Here is a 22,484-nt window from a genome sequence, read left to right as displayed (position 1 = left end):
AAGCGGGTCCCGGAGCAGCGTAGCGATAGCACCACAATGCCATGCACGACATCAGCTTCACTTTCACACTCCATCTCAGGTACTATGGTTGGAAAGTCGCCGAAGCTCGAAATTTAACCATGCGGGAGGTTTCTTAGACGAGCTGGCTATCGGCAGGTCTTCGCGTATAGCCTCGGCGGTACGGTATCTTTAGTGGAATCGGATGATCCAGACACGACTCCGAGAGTGCGATGCCCACTCCACCGTCGTGTGGACCCGACAACTCAAAGAAACCCTGAGATTGCGTCTACCTCCTCAGATCCCGAGCGGCAATGTGAGCCAATCCGTCACCCAATATCGTGACCCTTTGGTGACAACCTTAATCTTGCTTGTAGAATTTCACCGCTCACATCCTTGCTCTACTCTTGGCCATGTGAACGCTGACGACTGTCGGCAGCATGTGGAGCACGCCTTCGGCGAGCAACTTTGGTCTGAAGCAGCAACGAGAGGAAACGGGAGGGGACGAGGACTATCCCGACGTGGCATTATGCTCTCATTGAGCATGAGAACATCATTGAGTTGTGGCAATTGATGGTAAAATAAGGAGAGAGTTGGTGGTGAGCTTCAGCACGGGAACATCATTCGAAAATGGTCAAGCAGTACGGAGATCCAAGACGTTGCGTCGGAGTTGAGCCTACAGCTCCTTGGAAGAAGAGGAAGCCTTTGTGGATGCCGTATTGAGAATCATATCGTAGAATAGAACATTAGACAAGGTTAATGCTAGAGGCATGACTTTCAGACTTCCATCATCTCTATCATAACATACGTGAACTTAACATACGGCATAATGTACAACTTCCCGCTTCCCCCCCCCCTCAAACCTCCCTCGTCATATCTCCTCCATGTCACTCCCCTCAGCCTCCAGCCCCAACTCCGGAAAATCTCCCACCTCCACCCTCTCCGCTCTGACGAAGACACCCCTGTTCTTCCCGCACTGGAAATACCGCTCGCCGGAGGGGACGCTGCCATCGTTCTTGCCGACAGGCTCGTCGAGCGTGATGCCGATCCAGGGCGCGCCGGGGGGCCCTGGCAGGGTGGGGATGGGGCCGACGAAGGAGACGGTGCCCCGCTTGGTGGACGAGCCGGAGAGGCGGCAGCGCGAGGGGGGCGTGATGTCTGCGTCATGCTCAGGACGGTGAAGTTTGGATCGGTGCTGGTGAAGGAGCCACGAAGAAAGAAATCAGGTTGGACACCACGATGGGAACTCACCCCTCTCTTCGACCTCGTTCCACATCTCTCGGACCTTCCGTTCTTGGATCTCCGGCGCGGCCGGGTCGAAGCGGCCGATTCGGTGGTCCTTCTTGTAGGCGCGGACCGTGTCGGGGAGGGCCTCGTACTTGGATTCGGGCATCTCATATTTGGGCACTGAGGAGAGCGGGGGTAGTGCGGAGATGGGGTTCGGGTTGAGAGATGTGACCTTGAGAGTCGATTGTTAGATGAGGTCCTGTGGTAGGAGAAGCTGATCGAAAGAGGCAGTTGTTGAAATTCAGAAGGCCAATCGCGAGGGCCGCCCCGTCAAGGCGAAACAGCCTCACGGCTCGATTGCAGAATATCATAATACGCATGGCGGATGCAACAGGTGCCACAGTGAAGGGAGGGAATTGAAGCTGAACAGAGTCCGGGAGTCCGGCAGAATGATACATGCAGGGACGTGCAGTTATGACAGCTCAATCTGCATTTCTTTCGTGCCAAAGTAATTGGCTTTGCGTCGAGTAACGAATGACCGCAATGATGAAGAAAGGATGCCGCTTGTACCTTTATCTCGGCATAGGGGACCAAGGGCCACCTGCCGACCTCAACACCGTCCTCATCCTCAGCTTCAATCGGAATCTCTCGCTGCTGGTCCGGCAGCCGCAGGGTAAGCTTTTGGGACGAGGGTGCAATGCCGGTTACAGGCTCTAGCTTGGTTTTGAGATGTGCAATTGTCCAAGACGGGGTGATGCGGCGCTCTGAAGAAGAGGCGCTGGATGTGATGAGGACGGGTATATCGCGTGCGGTGGCCATGGATTGAGGCATTGCAGGTCCTAGTCCGGTGGAATTGACGTAGGTGAGGTAGCTTGTTCGTACGTTAGGGCGAGCCTGACGGTTTGTTTAGACTGGTCTGGTGTTTTCCCGGTTAGATGAGGACCGACGATTTAACGCTGTCAGAGAGGGAATACCGTAGCAGGCGTAGCAAACATCAAAACGTTCACAGCGTCACAGTCTAATCATCTCGCAAGATCTGCATGCCAGATGCATATTGCATTAGCCTTTTGAACCAGTTGCATCAGGTGCATGCATTAGTGACAGTTCCTGACCGCTCCTTCGCGCGCTTTTCTTTGAAGTCTGAACCAGGATCAATTCCTTCCCACCGACTTTTCTTCTGCTGCAGAATATGCACATGCCTTTTGAGAATGAGTAACATTTTGAAGCTGGAAACTCACCTCCTTTTCCCATATATCTGACTTGGATATCCTGGTGATACAGCTGTATCACAATTGATCCATCCCCATCTTCGGCTTCTTGCACTGCGCGCGTCGTGGATGAAATGTGCCAACCTGGACGCCAAGAGCGGTACGGGCCAGCACATCAGACCAACCTTTCCTGCAAACAATCGCAAAGTCTGTCTTGCGACTGCTTGCCACTATCCTACACACTACCTGACGAACCCTGTACTAACATCCATAGCCTATTGTCTCACCGCCTGAAGTCGGCCCAACTTAGGGCTTGCACGCCCTGCAGAGCCAAAATATGAGCTGAATGGCCTTGGGCAGCACTCCAACGTTTGTTGTTTCGAAGGCGACATGTCAGTTGCATAGCTGCCAGTGGAGATTGCAGTGCTACGGGGTATCATATTCTCGAATTGCCTCACTTCAAGCGAGCTTGACCGAGCTTCTCCTAATCGGTGATGATGCTTGCCCTCACCGCCAATCGGCAAGATGGGAGGCAAACCCTGCAGAAACACATCAGCGTCGCGACGACCTCTACTAGACAGACTAGACGGTTCATTCGGGCTCCAAAGGTTTCGGACGGCGTCATTTTAAAGAATTCTAAGCCTCACTCTAACGCTGCAGATCACCGTTCGTTCTCCCTTCGCTGACTGGTGACATTCTTGGCTGGGCCTAAGAATGCTAAGAATGCTAAGAATGACATCTGCATGTTTCATGCCTCCTCCACCAATCACTCTCCGCTGACAGATCATTCGCCGCCTTCCTCCTGTCTCTCCTATCATCCCCCGCGCCAAAAATCCACTTGCTATTTTCTCTTCCAAACATAGGTCAGAGGCTTCGTCCTGTCGCTTTTCCTCTCATAGCGTCGAACTTTCTACAGCCCAGCTGCACTAAAGTCCGGCAGCTACCTTACTTTTCCCTTTGGGCGTTATGCGAACAGGAGGCTATGCAGCTACGATAGCCGGATGAATATCCCCGAGAGAGAGGGAGAGGGAGAGAGAGAAGGGGGGGGGGGCGGGGGGATAGATCTCGTAACGTGGGGCCTGGCTACCTGCTTGACACATCCCTGCTCTCGTTTAAGTACATCGCGCACATTGCTCTTGATGCTTCTTCGGATCTCTGCATTCACTCAGATTTGAAGGCGATGAGTGATGTTTCATTGACGTCCGCCCAATGCTAGACGCGGGTCCGCTATAACCAACCCTATTGGCTCTTCCCACTCGCGTCTAAGCTCCATCATGGCAAGCCGATTGCGCACATCGGACACGTTGAATGATCTGGGAATTGGTAACACTTGATGGTTAAAATGATACATCCCCCCTTGGTCGATCATCTCCGACTCTAATCTCATCGGAGGGACCATAATACTACATCGATCATTTCAAGTTTTTCCAGGCTTCACACCCTCTGCTTGATTCATAAAACCACCACAGCCTCACCATCTTGCGTCATCTTCATCCTGCAACAAGCTTCTGAGCCCATCGTCCAGATGTGCGATTGCCAAAACCCTCTCCTCAGTCCGGTCGCCAAGCTGGATATCAGAGATCTCATCGAGGAGAGTCCCTCTCCCCGATCCAGGACGACACAACCCTCTGCCTTCTCACGATCAAGCAGCTTTACCTCCCCTCATACCCAATATTCGCATAGGCCGTCTTCCTCAGCTTCCTGCTCTCTGTCTCATTACTCAGCCGGTACGGCTCCACCAAATCCCTTCGGTCGACAGCCAGCCCACGGCTCTCAGCAGCTCCCGCCACAGCCGCCACCGCCGCTTTCCAACACAGCTCAAGCAGTGTTCCAGCAGAATCCAGGCCTGAATCCAGCTGCAGCATCTGCCAAGCGTCCCCCACCGAGCGGCAGCCACTCTTCAGACTCCTCCAGAAAGAACAGAGGCAAATGGACGCCAGCCGAAGATGCAAAAATCATCGTACTCCGTGGCCGTGGCATGAAATGGGACGACATCAGCGTTGAGATACCAGGCCGCAGCGCCATCAGCTGCAGACTGCACTACCAAAACTACCTCGAAAAGCGAGCCGACTGGGACGAGGAGCAACGCAACAAGCTGGCGAGAGTCTACGATCGGTATGATCCTTCTCTCTTCTCCAAACTCTACCAACGGCAAGACCAAATTCGCCGTACCCGCAAACGTGCGAACCAAGCAGCTAATCTTCCTCGCAGACTCAAGTCCGATCTCTGGAACCCCATCGCAACCGAGCTCGGCGTGCCCTGGCGCGCATGTGAAGCTATGCATTGGGCCCTCGGCGAAGCCGACATGTGTCGCCGTGCCCACGTACTCCCTTTCCCCATGGCCACCAGCCGCCCCGAGCCGGCTTCCGCTCCGGCGCCCAGTGCCGGCAGAGTCGCCCAGCGCGACCGCATGCGTGGCTCCACCCGCGTCTTCGAAGGCCGCGACATCACCACCATCACCTCTCCCGCCTTCCACAGCGTCAACGGCAACGGCAACGCCCAGGGCGGCCACGGCCCCCCCTACGCCGGCATCCCGTCCCCCATGAGCCTCCCCGCCATCGGCACCGGACACGGCTTCCCCGGCTACGAGGAGGAGGAAGAGCAAGACGACGACGACAACGACGACGACGACGAGCGCCGGCAGGAGGGCCCCCGCGTGCGGCGGCGCAGGCTGGGCAGCGCGACCCGGTTGCCCGGCGTCGCGGAGCTCGACCGCACCATCGCCGCCGACCTCGCCGCTTCCTCCGAGGCGGGCAGGCGCGTCAAGCTGGAGGAGCCCGGCCGGCGCGTCAAGCACGAGCATGACAGGAGGGGGTCCGGCGGATCCGGAGGGTCGGGGGCCAGCCGTCGCAGTCGTTGATGGTTGGCCGGGTTGGCTGGGGGATTGACGCGTCTACGGGGGCGGAGATGGATATTCTACGGAGGCATTGGCGTGGGTGGGGAATCGACACTTTTACAAAACGGTGCGGTGTGGTACACAAAAAGGAAACACACGAAGCGTGCATTTCGGCATATCATTTTTGTTTTGTTTTGTTCTGTTTTCGGGGAGTTTTCGCAGAGGCAACGGCATGGCATGCATTGGCATTTGTATACTAGATACCTCCCCACCCCCTTGGCAACACACCATACACTCTACAATAGATGGGACAATCACTTCGCACACACGGGGCCCGTTTCTTCTGCAGATAGATGGCTTTGTGACCTCCCTCTCCTTGTCCCATACGTTGATCCTCCCAATCCGCAGCATCTCCACTTTACTTTGCCAGCGACCCACACAGCCCTGAGAGTGCCCTGCCTGAGCAAAAAAAGAAAAGAAGAAAAGAAAAGAAAAAAGAAAAACGCTAGGACGAATCGAGCGCTTCTAAAATTGAAGTGGAGGCCGTGTCTCATTTCTGTCCTTCACGGCAAGGGATCATTAAGATCACGTAAGCCTCGAAACTTGGACCACGAGCACGGCTGGTTGTCGAAATTTTTTCACAAGGCGGCGCCACCTCGTGTACGGCAAGGGATGACGTGCATGAGAAATGGGTCGCCTGCTGGAGCTAATGCACAGTGTGGCTTGTCGTTTCAAATTTGTCGGCATTTGGGAACTCGGGTGGTGATTATGGGGGATGCGGCTCTGGGTACGATGGGCGCCAAGAACCGCGGGTGATTGATTGGGTGAACGGCTCCGAGCTTTGGCAATCGGGATTGACGTTGATGTTGGGCGTATTTGTCAGATGCCACCCCGTTGCCGGCAATTTGATGGGCAAGGGGCAAAGGACTTCTTGGGAAATGCAAGACATTTGAAAGCCGTTGTCTATGATCCATTTTGAAAACGGGCGGGGATGCGTCGTGTGCAATCTTGACCTCAGGGTTGTCTGCAAGGCGAGCCGTCATTGGTCGTCTTAGCGCCATCCGGTTCTCTCAGCAAGGCTGAGATCTCGGAAGTGTTCGCCTGGGTGTAGCTAATGCATGTCATCCCGTTGTTTCGGAAATGGTTGGCAGGTGATCGTGAGAGCGACAGGACGTGGATCTCTTCGGCCGTTGAGCGCGGACGGTCACTAGGTGCGTGGAAGCCTCTGGGATTGGCTCGAGTCCAGGCAGCACTCGTCAAGCATGAAGCCGCCCAGTGCTCGAAGTCAAGGGTGTGCGTGCTGCAGCGGCAACCCCCGGCCGACACGAGGGATTCCGGGGGTATTCGCAGGAGCTATTCTTGGATGCACAACAACCCATTGTCTCAAAGTCTTCGAGAAAGCGGCCCTGGGGTTGCAGGTCGGAGATGAGTGGTGGGGAAGGGAAATGAGCTGCCGACGGCCGCAAGACGTTGGAGCTCGGGATCACGCTAAGGCTACCTGTCACGGTTCAAACGCAGCGCCACCTTGTTGCTACCACTTCGGCTGGATAGCGTGCTCGAAACCGCACCCCGTTTATCCCTGCAGTTCGGAAAGACTACACACCCGAAATGGTAGGGATCTGTAGATCAATTCAAAGAACCAGGGCCAACCTCAGGAACCCTGATTTGCAGACCGAAAAGATCATCCGTGGAGCACAATGTTCCGAGGCACGAGCGAAGGATGCTGCCTTATCTGGATCTGCAGTCGGAGGACAATGACGTGCATGGTACGTGATACATGATACATTGACTCCCCACAATATGCCTTATCTGGAGTTTGCAGAGGCTAACGCAAGACACTCTTTACATCCGATTTCCAAACTGAGGGACTGGATGTGGTTGGACGGGCTAAAGGTGATCAGCTGGCTTGTATCGGATGTCGTGGTCCAATGGGATCAGGCGCATAGAGCAGCAGGCAAGAGTGGAGCAAGAACTCGGTTTTGTTTGCATGAACCAATGCACCACAGAAGTATTTGGAATAATGTTAGAGTATTGTCTGCACCATGCAGGGCCCCACGAATCTCGCAGAAGAGGCGAATTGAGGGGAAATCGTTATTGAACCAACAACCGGGTTGGTTCGCCTGAGGCGCAGACCATGCTGTCAAGCAAATGCAGAAGAACTCCTGCCCTGCAGGAATGAGTCGCTCAGTCGCATGAACAGTCCTTTAACCTCGAAACCCCCTCCCATCTCCGACAATGGAGGAGTGGAATTGCGGCCGATGCCGTATGCGAGATGACGACGTGCTGTAGAAAAGATGAGCCCGGGACCTTGGTACCTTGGTCGCCTGGTTCTGTATTAGCACATTCGCCCGGGATATTCGTAGGCAGACAGGCCATGCTCCAGACGTGGTTGCAGGAGGTCTTGCCACGGCAGTGGGGCGTCAAGCTCCTCAGTGTTAACTGGTTGTCATTCCCAACTCCCACACGCATGGACCCGAATGCCGTGTGAGAGTGTCTCCAATCAGCGAAAGCGTAATTTACTATCGACTGCCCATCGATTATGCATGGAAGCGGGCCGGCCGTCGAGCATTCTGCAATCGTATGCAGGTGAGTTCCGCTTCTTTGCCATTTGCCAGGCATTGTGGTGGTATACGAAGCAGGAATTTCCATTGTTGCATGCTGCATGCGGCTGCTTCTATCCTCTGATGAACGACATGCTGTTTTGAATTTGGAGGGATTTAGGCCTTACTCAAGATGAGCGTGGTTGGCCGTTGGAAAATTGAAAGACCCCTTTTGGAGTCCTGCTATGCCGGAACTGATCGGATCTGCTTTTGGAATTCAGCCTAACCGCTTGCGTCGATCCCAATGCAGGTGTGATCTGCGCACTGATGGCTGCGGCAAATGACTCTTGATAACTATACAACAGTAGACAGGCACGGAGACACCAGTGCAGTTCAAAAGGATAAGAAAGAATGGTGATTTGAGCACCCAGATCGTCCGGAAGATCCATCCCGTGAAATCGACTGTGAGACCTTAAAGCTGCCTGTGCCGTTTCATGGCGGCTTGGGTGCAGCAATCGCCCACCAGTTGTCCTTTTCATACCCAGACTCCAAAACCACGCCTCCAGCTTCGACAATGTCATGTTCAAGCTCTCCCTGGCGGTACAGGTGATAGTAGCGATTGAAAGTCTTGCCCTCTTCGGGCCCCTGCTTCATCACCCAGGGTACCAGGACATCTTGATCATCACCTTCGTCCCAGCCTCGGCGGCTGTGCTTCTGTTCGAGTGCCCACACGTATATCAACGCTCTTCCCCCAATCTCTGCTCCTGTAGATCGTCGAAGCAATTCGAGAACAGCAGCCACTGCTTGAATCCGACGCTGAGGTGTGGACAGGTGATGGACCACGGCAATTGATATTGCGAAGTCGAATAATCCAAGCGGATGTGGCAAAGTCAGGTTATCCGCAAGCAGATAGCTATGAGGCTGATGCTTGCTCGCAATCTTGACCAGGTTGACAGATCGATCAGAGGCCACGATGAAGACGTTTGGGTTAACAGCTAAATATTTGCCGTTCCCACAGCCAATGTCGAGACCAACTGAGCCTGGGGCAAGATCTTTGAGGAAGCGCTCGACGATTGGCCACGGCTTGTAGCGAGTTGAAGAGAAGTGTGAAGCTATTTCTTCATAGACTTGGTGAACATGGATCTCTTCGTATTGTCTGATGTTCCCTTTCGGAACATTAGAGGTCATGAGAGGCGCAGTGCACGAGTTGTCGTGCCTCGAATCTCGAGGTGTCAGAAATTGTAGGCATCCTCATCGAGAAGATCCTTAGTGGCGGGAGATCGACAGTAGTCTTGCTTGGTGGGACGCTAAGAAAATGAAGCAACACAGATCAAACATGAAGGATTCAGTATAAGATATTGCCTTCTGATCCTCGTTACAATGGACTTGGATTCATAGGCTATAAACCTACTAAGAGTAGCGCCTCAGACTGCCATCACGTCTGACTGACAGCTTACCTATACTTTCCTTCCAGTCTCTACCAGCCGTCTTCGCCTGATCAAAACAAGTTGAAGATTAACATGCTTCGCAGGCTTTCCCACCTCTTCCAACTCTTCCAACGTCAACATGCAATATAGCTTTCCAAGCCTACTATATTACGGCCCATCCGCGAACGTACTTCCGGCGGAGTCCTTGTCTTTCACATTCCCTTCTTCGAAATCTACATTCCACTTGATCATATATTTTGAACCCTCAAGAGGAGCTGTATGTGTGAGACCCGTGCGGTTTCTGAGGTTCCAAGTGGTGGAAGCAAAATTTACAAATGGTGCTATGTTTCGCCAGTTTTGCATTAAGAAACACACCCCCAATCGTTGTGTCCCGTTGCGGCACGACGCCTACTTCACTTAAATCAAACAATTCTGGGCTACTTCCGATGGTTGTACACATTTCAATTACTCGCAGTGTCCTGTACAGCCAAGTTATCATTCGCTAATCTTCTCATCGTCACGCAATGACGAAATGTCCTTACACACATCTGTGTGCGTGGAAAGAAAGCCTTCTGCTTGCAACATCTTGACTGGCTGCAGGAATCCGTTGCTACGTACATCGCTGCAAAGCGACCACGATTGACGGGTCTTGCCTTTCTCATCTTTCTGAAGATTCCCCTGATAATGTACCTTTCTTTCGCAACAAGACCATTCCTCCTTTTGATCTGTTTTGTCGTCGCTTGCAGTGTATCAGTTACAACACACTGCGGTGATGACCCGGAAGACTGCGATCTGGGATTCCTCCGTTTCACACCTGTCAGGACCCGGCGGAAGAAAGAGGCATAGACCAAAGCTTACTGGACAGTTTTCGCTTCCTTTTTCACTCTGCAGCCGCTTCGTACTTGCCCGGCAATAATAACTCGACGGGTGGTCTGCTGAAGTGCTCTGGTGATAGTTTTTCAAAGGTGCCAGCAGGCAGTTGTCCAGATGTGGAAAAGGGGGAGTACATGACGATATCTAATGGAAGGATACCGCCCGTTTTGATGACCACGGTACAACATAAAGATCCTGCGGAAAAGGAACAATAAGGATTTCTGCCAATTGCACCAGGTTTCATCGCCATTTCCCACAGTAGCAAGCTCATTGTCCTTTTCTTCCGCGGCTCCAAGTCCCAGCAAAGCTGGGCCTCAGATTTCACAAAATGGACAAAGTTCACGTCCCCGAACTCGAACCCTGTAAATGCTGCCACGTCCATCACGGCGTCGCGAGAAGCATGGAGAGGCGTCACCGCAACGGAGGATCCTATCCCTCGTGTGCCACTTACTCTGTTCGGGTACCAGCATACATCCACCCACTACTGGATCCACTCGAATCCTGAAAATTCCAGACCTGACGATGTGAATGTCCTGTGGGGGTGTTTCAACTCCAAAGGGATCAATCTGTTTCACATAATTCACGATTGGTTTCATATCGATAGTCGCGGCCATGTTTCGGATATATATCTGGGTGCGATCGGGATCCACCTAAAGATCCGCGGGGACGGACGATTTTGGCGAAGAGCCGTGAGCAGTTGAGTATGGTGGTGTGCTTAGACCCCGAGGAGGTGGTTGCACAAATACATTTCCTATCGCTTTGAAAAGGTTGTGCTTGGGGTCAGGACTCGTTTTCTTTGAAAACTTCCCATCATGGGTTTCGCTTAATGGTAGGAAAAAATAAGGGTGGTGTGATGGCGATCACGAGAGAACCATTCCTTCCACGTTTCATGCTCATCCGACGGGTCAATATAACACTACTGAAACAGTTCTCCATCCTAAACTGCCTGGCTTTCTTGGACCATCCATGTACGCGCCAAGCTTTATCATCTCGACACAAGCCTGTCGATGGACGCTTACAACACTCAAACAGCCACATATTTCTGAATGGGCTCGGATAGCTTGCTTCCTCATCCCAAACCCGCTAATCTGAGGGCCCCATTCCACTACCAATTGTTCGTCAGATAGGCCCCTTCTTCGCCGGCTCCAAGCTCCTTCGGCGGCACATCCCTCTGCACGGCGGCTATGCACTGCGCCGCGCGCTGAGTGCTTGACGACAGCGATGATGACGTCGCCGCGACGGCTTACGGGTCTTTTGGATTTGCAATCTTATTGCTCCAGCGTGCGTATCCCATCCACTGGCGCCTTGGGTTCGATAAGTCTTGGCAGGACATCAAAAATGGCTCTTTTCGCAACACAATAATTTTGGAGCGACAGCCTTTACGATAAAAGTTTCAGCTGCAAGGTTTTAGACCTTGTTAAGAAGAATAGTTGCAAAATCGAATCTTTTCTTGTGGGCATTCCTGTTGTTGAAGTGCGATGGGTTAGATATGGGACTTTTTCATGTTCGGTTGGGAACTCCGGATTATTGAACCCTGCCAGTGGATGGGATAGCAGGGGGACAAGGGGTTGAATGGGGAGTATTCTGATGTGGTGGATCTCGATGCGGTTGTTGCGGTTTGGTATAGCATTGTGGACTAATTCAATGGATCCGTAAAAGAGCGAAGTGGATATTTACAGTTGCCTAGCAACGTCCAAACTCAAGTACATGTTCCCGACATCCCTACAACCTCAACAATGCTCTGTCCAACCAATTCGACCGGAACCGACCCGTCGTACCATCACAAACGAGACTCGAATTCGGCGCTTCTAGTATCCCCAGCTTCGACGCCGGCGCTTCGTGCACAGTGCCCGTTGCTGACCTACAGCATGCTCTGGATACATAGGTACAGTTACACGGACACGCCAAGTCGGCTGTCGAAGCACCCTCAGTCATCGAATCGTTGCCGACGGAGACATTATTCGTCGAATTCGGAACCCTGCTTGCAGCAGCTGCCACCAGCTCCCGCCCTTCCTGCCCAGAAGAAAGCAGATCAGATGACCGATACGGCACTTTACACCTCCCGGTAAAAAAAAGCACTCCCAACCCCCTGCCACGCAATCAGCAATGCCCAGCATCCGCCCGCCCCATCGCAAGGCCCGCCGGGGCCCCAACAATAGCGCCCGCACTCCGGACCATTCGGCGCACCGTTGCCCAGCTCCGGCAGATCCCGTCGAAGAGGCCGTATCATCGACACCGGCCCATTCACTCCTGGCGCCGGGGACGATGTCGCCGTCTGCGGTTTCGAGTCCACAGATGGGCGATCTGCCGGCGGACTCTGTTGTCGATGTCGGAGTCGCGCGCGTAGAGGACGGACAGGAGGCGGTTGTTGTTGTCGCCGGAGCGGGAGTGGCCTCCGCCAGGGCTGAGACACAAGCTCTTTGGATCATGTCGCCCGTGCGGGCGGAATCGAGGTAGTGGCTTGGGTCGCTGGAAATTGTCCCGTAGAGGCAGTAGGGCTAATTTGCAAAAGACTTGGGGCTGGCCTCAGTAGGGGCCGTGGAGGCATCGTTGGATCAACTTAGCGTTTAATCGAATGATCGGCAGGGCCACTCTGTTGTCCCACTGTACACTGGTGATGTCTGGCGGTCGCCAGGTCAGAGGTCGTGCGAAGAGATGGTCTTTTCGGTCGGTACTTCCGATGCCGGTGTAGCCACTGGACAGGCCATCGCCGTGCGATAAATACTCGCAGGATGCATGGTTGGGGCTGCCGTAGAGGGTTGTGCATAATCGTAGTGCTAGAGCTCGGAGGAGAGAACATTTTAATGTCAGGTAGCGATCGTTGGCTAGCCATGGTCTTTCTCTACGATACCGAGAAAATTGCTCCATCGCAATTGAAAGTAAACACTCGAAGAAAACTAGAAGCAATACAATGGCTGTAGGGGTCATTGGGCCGAAGAAAGGTGCTAAAGGCGTGTTCCAAAGCCGCCATTTGCGCTGCGAACAATCCCATACTATATCGGGGCGACATGCGATCCTCGTGCTGGACCCTAAATGTAGAAGCGAGAAAACCCCCTAAGTTGGCTAAATATATAGGATCTGAACTGGTCTCAACGGTCTCAAACCTTGGAGAATCCCCAGTCTTTGCCGAGTCGCGAGCATGTGCCTCGGAAAAATTGCTTTCAGTCAAGGGGCAGCAGCCCAAAGAAGTAGCGCGGTTGGAATCACTCCCCGTGTACTTTCTTCCCCTTTTCAGACTCCTTCTAATCCGTCGAGGCCATTTCATCGTCCGTTGGTGATTCCGCCGCTACGTTCTCGTCCACTCTGGCCCAGAATAAGATATATGGCGTAACTGCAGCCTCATCTATCCCGCAGAATAGATTGGTCCACATCGCGGATGATGCTAGTTAGCTATGGTCGTCTAGTGACCAATACGCTCTGGTGCCGCGGTGCTGAACCACAGACAGTAGGCGATACTGGAGAGCAAAGACTTCACGAGTATACGGAGACAGGTTAAGCTCCTCATCGGAAGGAATGACGGCCCTTCCCTTCATTTTTCCCCCAGATTTAGACTCGCCCCAACTGGCAAAACGAACAAGGGCCGTCACGAGGATATCCGGTCCAGGGAATAGCTGGGCGACGTTGCGCGTGCTTGAATGAACATAAAGCATACTTCGCAGCCTGTATCAGAAGAAATGGAAACCAGACGGGAGTACAAATCCTTGAACAAGCGGTTTGGGCACCCTCACACGTTCGTAACAAGCAAAGGAACGTGTCCCTTGACCTTCTGCTAGCCTTCGAAGCCATAGTATCAACGCAGAAAGAGTCGGGAAAAGCAGAACGGTGGTACTGTTCGAGAAAATCTTTCCTGTTTGGTAGCAAATCGGGGCCACAGGCCATCTTTTCGGGAGAAGAAAGCTTCTTCACCTCCCAGCACTGTCTTTTTACTTGGGTGAAACGCCATGTTCCGACAGCGAAGGGTTCTTTCTGCTCTCCAAACTTATCTCATTCCTCGGATTTTTACTTCAAAACAGCGACGCTGACTCTGAAATCTGCCCAGGGTAAATACTTTCCGGAGTAATCGATTCGTTCTGTTTGGTAGCAGATTGGGGCCACGATCCAGTTTTCGGGAGCAGAAAGTTCCTTCACTCCTCCAGAAATTTCTTGTTCCTTACCCCTATTTTCGTAATCATTGGGAAACTAGAAAATTAGCATTGAGGCTAGCACCCCCCTCACCCAAAATCCTACTATAGACATGCCCACCATATTATCATTCTTATAACTCTCCTTATACCTCGCTATCGTTAAATTAAAACTAGAATTACTCGCTAATATAGAATTCTTAATATTTCTTTTATCGAGCCTTCTATTAATATATAGAAGGCCTCTAAAATATCGTTTCCTCTACTATCCGATGTCTATAAGAATCGCATTTAATATTATATCGTTAATAGACTTATTATTATCTCTATTACTTTTATTAAAGATATTAAAAAGAGTATCGTATATCATATTATCGATAATATTCTCGCCTTTAATATTTATATAGCGTTTATTATAACTAAGAGAGAGCGATTATTTAAGATATCTTAAGTAGTAAGAATTAAATTAAGAACCTTTATCGAGAGTAAGTCGTAATTATATTTAAATAAGATATAATATAAACTTTTCGATTAATTCGATCTTATTATAAGTATTACGAGCGTATCCTTAATACATTACTCAGCCCTATAGCTAGCGGGCCTTGGCGGAGGTATTCCCTATCATATTATATCTCCTTTTCACATACATAGTTCGATAGCCTTATTATCCTCATTCTATCTCACCTATACTAGTATCGTATTTATGCTAGTTCTAACATTATAATAAGACTTCTTTATACTCTTCGGCGAAGAGAAATGTAATTCAGGCATACTCTATTCGGATTAGCGGACGAATTTAAAGAAATACGTTGATAGAAGCTTTGTCAAGACGCCTTAAATGGATGAGACATCGTATTTCTAGATAAGCCCACTATACGGGTAACTCGATTTTAAAGAGTCTTATAAAATAGCGAAACGGCCTCGCTAAAATAGTAGGCGAGGAATAAATAAGATATAGAGATTATTCATACGACTAGCGAATTAATAATAGAAAGAAATTATTATAAACCCCATATATAGTAAGTCTACTACAATAGCAGTAAACGTTCAATCTCTTTACTAAGTATATCGATAATACATATAGTAAGCCTACTATAATGGCGACGGGAATAGCCTTAAAACGATTACGATTCGATCTCTTTACTAAGTATATCGACAATATATATAGTAAGCCTACTATAAGAGCATATGCGGTATTTATATAGTAAGCCTGCTATCAAATGGCATTCAATATATTCAATTCTTATTACCTATCTTTTTACTACATCTATGAATCGATAGAGTTGAGATAAAGGATGGAATGTAGAATGGACTTGATAGTAAGAGCATGGGAGATATAGGGCAAATCTACAGTGAAGCTCCCAGGCCAGGCTGCCAAAAGGTGTTGGAGGTGAATGTATGCGTTGGATTTTCTTTAATTCTATTGATGGACTTGATGGCAAGAGCATGGGAGACATAGGGCAAATCTACAGTGAAGCTCCCAGGCCAGGCTGCCAGTAGGTGTTGAAGGCAAAAAAAAAATGGAGGACTATGGCAAGCAGACTGGGCAAGGAGAAGAACTCGGAGAATCTTGCTGGCACGCAGGCAAGATATGGCCAATATCTCCAGGATCTCTGAAGGATAATGCAGGTATGGCACAGTCAAGACCAGCATGCGATCCGGCAAAAAAAAAATCATCCGATGTTTTCGACTGCTACCGCTACACCTCGGCAAATCGTCTCCGGTCGAGGCCTACACGGACTATGGATGTTTGGAGACACAGGGCAAGCAATGGGCGTGCATCTCCGGTCTACCAGCCATGGGGGCCATGGCTATTGAGAGGGGGGGGTAGTGTTACGAGCGTACCCTTGACACACCACTCAGCCCTCAGCCCTATGGCTAGCGGGCCTTGGCGGAGGCATCTCCTACTATATCATGCCTCCTTCCTACATACATAGTTCGGTAGCCTTATTATCCTTGATCTACCTCACCCATACTGGTATCGCACCTATGCTGGTCCTGACATTATAATAAGGCTCCTTCGTATACCCGGCGAAGAGAAATGCAATCGGACACACTCCATTCGAATTAGCGGACGAATTCAAAGAAATGCGCTGGCAGGGGCTTTGGCAAGAAACCAAGTTGAGCCATCGTATCCCTGGGTAAGCCCACCAGACGGGTAACTCGATTCCAAAGAGCACAGTGTGACAGCGGAACGGCCTCGCCAAAACTGTGGGCGAGGGATAAATAAGGCACAGGGACCATTCGTACGACTAGCGAATTGATAGTAGAAAGAAATCGTCACAAACCCCCCCACACCATAGTGAGCCTGCTACAATGGCGACGGGAACAGCCCCGAAACGACTACGATTCGACCTCTTCACTGAGCATGTCGACAACACACATAGTGAGCCTGCTACCAAATGGCATTCAACACATTCGATTCTTATCACCTACCTCTTTATCACACCTACGAATCGACAAGTGCATGAGTTTACGGAAGTGGTCTATGTCAGTCAGGTCATTGGCTGCTGAGTACTCGCTATGGCAGCTTAGGACGGGTAGGCCTACGGGGTACCGGCAGTCGAAGCGGTAGGCTTACAAGGCGGATGGATGCAATGGATAGCACTACGAAGCAAGATGGCTATGAGTTGAGATAAAGGAAATGAAGCGGAGAATGGATTTTTGATGGCAAGAGCATGGGAGACACAGGGCAAATCTACAGTGAAGCTCCCAGGCCAGGCTGCCAAAAGGTGTTGGAGGTGAATGCATGCGTTGGATTTTCTTCAATTCTACCGAAGGATGATGGCAAGAAGACTGGGCAAGGAGAAGAACTCGGAGAATCTTGCTGGTACGCAGGCAAGATATGGCTACATCTCCAGGATCTCTGTAGAACAATTTGGGTATGGCAGGTATGGATAGCACAGTCAAGACCAGCATGCGATCCGATGTTTTCGACTACTACCACTACACCTCGGCAAATCGTCTCCGGTCGAGGCCTACACGGACTATGGATGTTTGGAGACACAGGGCAAGCAATGGGCGTGCATCTCCGGTCTACCAGCCATGGGGGCCATGGCTATTTGAGAGGGGGGGGTAGTGTTACGAGCGTACCCTTGACACACCACTCAGCCCTATGGCCTAGTGGCTTGGCGGAGGCATCTCCTACTATATCATGCCTCCTTCCCACCTACATAGTTCGGTAGCCTTATTATCCTCGTTCTACCTCACCTATACTGGTATCACATCTATGCTGGTTCTGATATTATAATAAGGCTCCTTCGTACCCCCCTCGGCCCGGCGAAGAGAATTAATGAATTTTTTTCACTTTCTACTTAAAGTAAGCGATCGAGCCTGATAAAGAAAACGCTGAGTATTTCTACTATATAGATACTCTATTATTATTCGAAAGAATCTATATTAAATAATCTATATTAAATAACCTACACCATCAACGGTAGTCTAATTTATCAAAAACCGACTCCCCTACATCGAATATAAGAAATCCTTCTCCGCTTCATTTTTTATAAAAAGTTTATTATCAATTAATAGATCCTCGGCGAACTTTCTACTATTCGAAAGAATACTATTTAGAGTATTTATAGTCTTTACGACAACTTAATTAATTAAGAAACGAGTGTTATAGACCCCCGCGAAGAAATAAAATTTCAACACTTAATATAGAGATCTATTACCTTTCTCAACTCGCGTATATTTTCACAGTATCGGAGTTTTAGAGATCTCTCTATTTTACTCGATTAAGATACTATTCGATATTATAATAAATCTTTATAAGAAAACTTAGCTAAAATCGCCATTTTTACGCCTATCTTCTTCGCTTCGTTCTTATCTATATTTAATATATTATAAATTCTTTAAATTCACCTATATTAATACTAAGATATCGCTCTTTATATCGTCGATATAAGAATACTCTCTCTAGGCTACGATCTCCTATATATCGTAGTTAGCTCTATCTTACTTACGAAAACTTATATACGAGATATTCGCCTTTAAATTCGCTATAACTTTATATACCACGTGTGTAGCGATCTCTATCTACTAAGGACCTATATTAGCGATATTATAGAGTTTCGAGTAAGATATAAGATTAAAACTCGCCTAATATCTCTACTCCGCCTCCGCCTCTATCTTTATTACTACTTACTCTATAAGATTTTAAGATATTTAAAGTAAATCGATAATCACAAACTAGATAGCCACTCAGTTCAAGGCTATTAGATTTATCTATCTTTATAAACACTAATTTAATATTATTTAATAATTAGAAAATGAGAATTCGAGATAAGCTTATCTATAATAATGATTATTTCTCTATTAATGCTTTTAAAATTATCTATATTATAGCGAGACTTAAAGGAGAAGTTAGTTAGCACGTATTTATTAGATAACGATATCGCTTATACTCTATAGTCGATAATCTTCTAGATTATTTAAGTAACGTATATAAGATACTCTTATTTATTCTTAAGATAACCTATTAATATACTTACGATAAAATAAGTTAAGAAAGTTAATTATTTCTTAAATTCTACGATAATCTTATTAAATATATTAAATATAATTTTAGAAATAATAGTCTGATAAACGATATACGAAAGAAATCGAAACTCCGTTTATGTAACTTAATGAATCTATTAGCAAGGGATTAAACTATATCTAAATTAAAGAAACGTATTATGAGAATATAGCTTTAATATTAATAATCTGCTAAGGAATTCGCCGAAAAGAAGGCTTAAAGATTCGCGGAGTAATATGTAAAAGTAAAGGCCGAGGCTAACGTAAAGAAGAGTAAATACTCGATTATAACTCGCCTTACTTTTAATATAGAGGGTTTAAGTCTTACTAAGATAGAGGATCTTATAAATGAGAACTGGGCTTATGTATAAAAGCATAATAAATACTTCGAACCCGATATGAATGTCGATGAAGTATACGAGCTTAGTTGCTAGGGCTTTCTATGAGCGACCCGGCAATACTTTAGATATCGTATTTTTAAACGAATTAAAATTATTCGATGTTAGAATAGCCTCCTTTTTTTATAGCTAGGAAATCGATTTTCTAGACTTATATTGCTTATTAATAGCCTTATATTAAACCTATTAAGTAGACTTCTCTTATTATTATATGTCTAAAAAGCTTTCGAAGCCATAGTGCGTTATCTATGGATCTTACTATCGCCGTCGATAGCCTCTATCGATATCGTCTATATGATATTCTATGAAGAAACTCACTTAATATTAAATTAGAGTTTTAGCGCTTACGACTCGATTCGATTCGAAAGACCTTAATTAATCAAATTGCATTATTTCATCGATTTCTTCTCTATTATAAATATGAAATTAGGTAACCATCGTATGGCAAATTATTTTTCGATTATTATTTATTCAATTCTTTATGAATTCTTATTAAATTAAAAGTTTTTTAACGCTATAATAAAGTGTAAGATAACGCGCTAGCGGAATCGCCGGAACGTAATATTATTATCGCCGTCGCCGTTAAAGAAAGATATTAATTTAACCTAGTATACTAATATTAAAAGTTCTTTATTTTTATGGATTTTCAGTGAGCACAAAACATATATATATGATAAAATTATTTACTTCTTTCGAAGGCCTACGGCAAGTAGACTAGACGGGAGAAGAATTTAAAGAATCTTATCAATACGTAAGTAAGATATAGCTATATTTTCGAGATCTTAATTATCTTCAGCTAAGGCCTATATCGACTATGAATATTTAAAGATATAAGATAAGTAATAGGCCTATATCTCCGATCTATCAGCCATGAAGGTTATGGCTATTTAAGAGAGAGGAGTACTATTACGAGCGTACTCTTAATACATTACTTAGCTCTATGGCTAGCGAGCCTTAACGAAGGTATCCTCTATTATATTATATCTCCTTCCCACATACATAGTTCGATAGTCTTATTATTCTCGTTCTATCTCACTTATACTAATATCGCATCTATGCTAGTTCTAATAATAAGCGTATTTACGATCTTAAAGATTTTACGCTTTATAAAGATTAGTAAAAAGAGTCTTCGTTATAAGATCTTAAAACGCTTATAAATCTATTATAATTATTACTTTCTAAAAATTAGTAAATTTATTTATAATATACTTATCTTTTTAGATAAGAGCGTTATTAATAAGTATATAATATAGAGAAAGCGAGGCTATATAGCCTTCGGAATTCGATCTACGATTTAGATCTTAATTAAATATTCTAAGCGTTATAGTATCTTACTAATATACTACTTAGATAAAATTCTTTATTATTATATTTATTAAAATAATATTAATAATATTTATTTTAAGTAATTTCTTAGAAACGAAGTTCTCTCTCGATATAATTCATTTTCTAATTTAAAATCGATTATCGTTATAAATAATTACTCTATATATTATACCGCTAGTATTAGATAAATATATAAAAATAAAAACGTTATACTCTTATATTTACCCCTTTATTCACCGAACTTTAATTTTATTAAAGAGTTCTTTTCGATTTTTAAGACTTAATTAAAGAGGTATTTTAAGCTAGCGAAGGGTATATTATTTAGATAATACTTAAAGCTAGCTATATAGACGTATAATATAGAAGTTTATATTAAAGTCTACTTCGCTTATATCGATATATTAATAAACGATTATAAGAAGAAGAAAGAAGAGTTATTCGAGGAAGATAAGAACTATTATTCGAGTAGTGAGAAAATCTAAAGAATAGAGTTTTAAGTCTTATCTTAGCGTAGTTTAAAAAAGAAATTCTTTTAACTAACGTTACTATATTAAAATACTATCGATTCTCTTAATTTTTTTATTAACTTATAGCGTATATTTAACTTATAATTTTATATTATTTAAATAATTTGAACTATATAATAATTAATTAATTTCAAATATATTAAATATTTAAGATTCTTATAACTTTTACGAGGCCGGCGCTAATTATTAATTATTAAATCTTATTTTTCAAATTTCGATATATAGCTATTTAGGCCTCCTTATCCTCGTTCTCCTTCTTATCTACCTTCTTACTACTTCTATTTATAATCTTATTTTTTAATAGAATAGCTTTAATAAGAGTATTTAAAAAAGTATATAGCTAATAACTAGCTCTCTCTATAGAGATAATAGTATAAAACCGTAGCACTTTTATAAAGTTCTTTATTTTATCTCTTAATCGTATAATTATTTCTCTTAAAACCTCTATCTCTTTTTAATTAGAAAGCGATATATAACGTATTTACTTTAGTATATAGAACTCTACTTTAATCTTTTTTAGAGCGTCTATAAAGATCGCTTCTTTACTAAGATTTCTCTAAATTTATTAGATAAAATAAGCCCTCCGCAGTTTATCTATATTATTCTCTATTTAAATCGAACTACTTAATAGCTAAAGCGCTTTAAAGAACGATTAATTAACTATATCTAAATAAGATAATAGCTTAATTAGATTAAGTAAGCGAGGCTAAATAAATTAAGTCTAAGTATACGCGTATTATTATAAGAGAAAGATTTAAGATTATTAAAGTATAGGCTAATAGAGTGAATAACTCTAATATTACTACTGCTAAAATTACTACTATTAATATAAATTATACTACTATTATTAAAGATCTTACGTTAGCGAGAATAAGATATCTAATCTATTAAATAATATATTAATTAATATAGAAATAGAAGTAGAAGTAAGGGTATTAATAATTATATAGACTTTCTTCTTAGTCGACTTAACTTCTTTATTAATAGCCTTTATCTATTTAACTCAATTTTATTAAGTTCTTAATCGCTCTTATATTCTTATAGACGGATTTATAATAATAATATTAGATTTCTTTTTTATAGCCTTATTTTATCTAATAATTTAATCGCTAGTAAATAGATAATATAAATTTTTAAAATCGTTTAATTACTAGTAGTAATACGATCTTTCTTAATAATCGAGTTTATTATATAGCTATAGCTTTATAATCTTATAACCTTTAGATTTAAGCTTTCTATTTAATTTCTTCGCCTTCTTTATATACTAAATTTATTTAGCGATAGTACTATTAAATCGAGGTATCTTCTTCTTCTTCTTCTTTTTTTTATTAAATTTAAATAATTTAAAATCATCTAATATAATATCGAAGTTATCTAAAGAGATATTCTAGTCGATAATTCTACTTTTTTTCTACTTCTTTAAAAAAAACTCTTTTATAATAAAGATTTCTAACTTAGAGAAATCTTATTTAGAATTATAGATATA

General features: G+C 45.6%; 6 protein-coding genes across 6 annotated transcripts; 3 read left to right on the top strand and 3 right to left on the bottom strand.

Moving 5' to 3' along the window:
- Positions 1-868: 868 nt before the first annotated feature.
- Positions 869-2,043, bottom strand: HO133_003603 (uncharacterized protein; the record flags this gene model as incomplete). Its single annotated transcript, XM_037294525.1, has 3 exons — positions 869-1,155; positions 1,249-1,456; positions 1,795-2,043. The coding sequence occupies 3 exons, from the start codon at positions 2,041-2,043 to the stop codon at positions 869-871; spliced, it is 744 nt and encodes a 247-aa protein (XP_037149213.1).
- Positions 2,044-3,957: 1,914 nt separating this feature from the next.
- HO133_003602 (uncharacterized protein) lies at positions 3,958-5,292 on the top strand (the record flags this gene model as incomplete). The annotated part of the gene is made up of 2 exons (XM_037294524.1): positions 3,958-4,547; positions 4,644-5,292. 2 exons carry the CDS (start codon positions 3,958-3,960, stop codon positions 5,290-5,292), a joined length of 1,239 nt encoding a protein of 412 aa, XP_037149212.1.
- A 3,008-nt stretch (positions 5,293-8,300) lies between these two features.
- On the bottom strand, positions 8,301-8,996 carry HO133_003601 (uncharacterized protein; the record flags this gene model as incomplete). Its single annotated transcript, XM_037294523.1, has 1 exon — positions 8,301-8,996. One exon carries the CDS (start codon positions 8,994-8,996, stop codon positions 8,301-8,303), a length of 696 nt encoding a protein of 231 aa, XP_037149211.1.
- A 1,119-nt stretch (positions 8,997-10,115) lies between these two features.
- On the bottom strand, positions 10,116-10,722 carry HO133_003600 (uncharacterized protein; the record flags this gene model as incomplete). The annotated part of the gene is made up of 2 exons (XM_037294522.1): positions 10,116-10,537; positions 10,560-10,722. 2 exons carry the CDS (start codon positions 10,720-10,722, stop codon positions 10,116-10,118), a joined length of 585 nt encoding a protein of 194 aa, XP_037149210.1.
- A 5,027-nt stretch (positions 10,723-15,749) lies between these two features.
- Positions 15,750-16,047, top strand: HO133_003599 (uncharacterized protein; the record flags this gene model as incomplete). Its single annotated transcript, XM_037294521.1, is given in 2 exon segments — positions 15,750-15,858; positions 15,875-16,047. The coding sequence occupies 2 exon segments, from the start codon at positions 15,750-15,752 to the stop codon at positions 16,045-16,047; spliced, it is 282 nt and encodes a 93-aa protein (XP_037149209.1).
- A 498-nt stretch (positions 16,048-16,545) lies between these two features.
- On the top strand, positions 16,546-16,863 carry HO133_003598 (uncharacterized protein; the record flags this gene model as incomplete). The annotated part of the gene is made up of 2 exons (XM_037294520.1): positions 16,546-16,719; positions 16,774-16,863. 2 exons carry the CDS (start codon positions 16,546-16,548, stop codon positions 16,861-16,863), a joined length of 264 nt encoding a protein of 87 aa, XP_037149208.1.
- Between the last annotated feature and the right edge of the window lie 5,621 nt (positions 16,864-22,484).

This window comes from Letharia lupina (assembly GCF_014066315.1).
Source record: "Letharia lupina isolate WasteWater1 chromosome Unknown contig_18, whole genome shotgun sequence".
NCBI lineage: Eukaryota > Fungi > Ascomycota > Lecanoromycetes > Lecanorales > Parmeliaceae > Letharia > Letharia lupina.
This window is presented reverse-complemented; position numbering and strand designations above follow the sequence as displayed.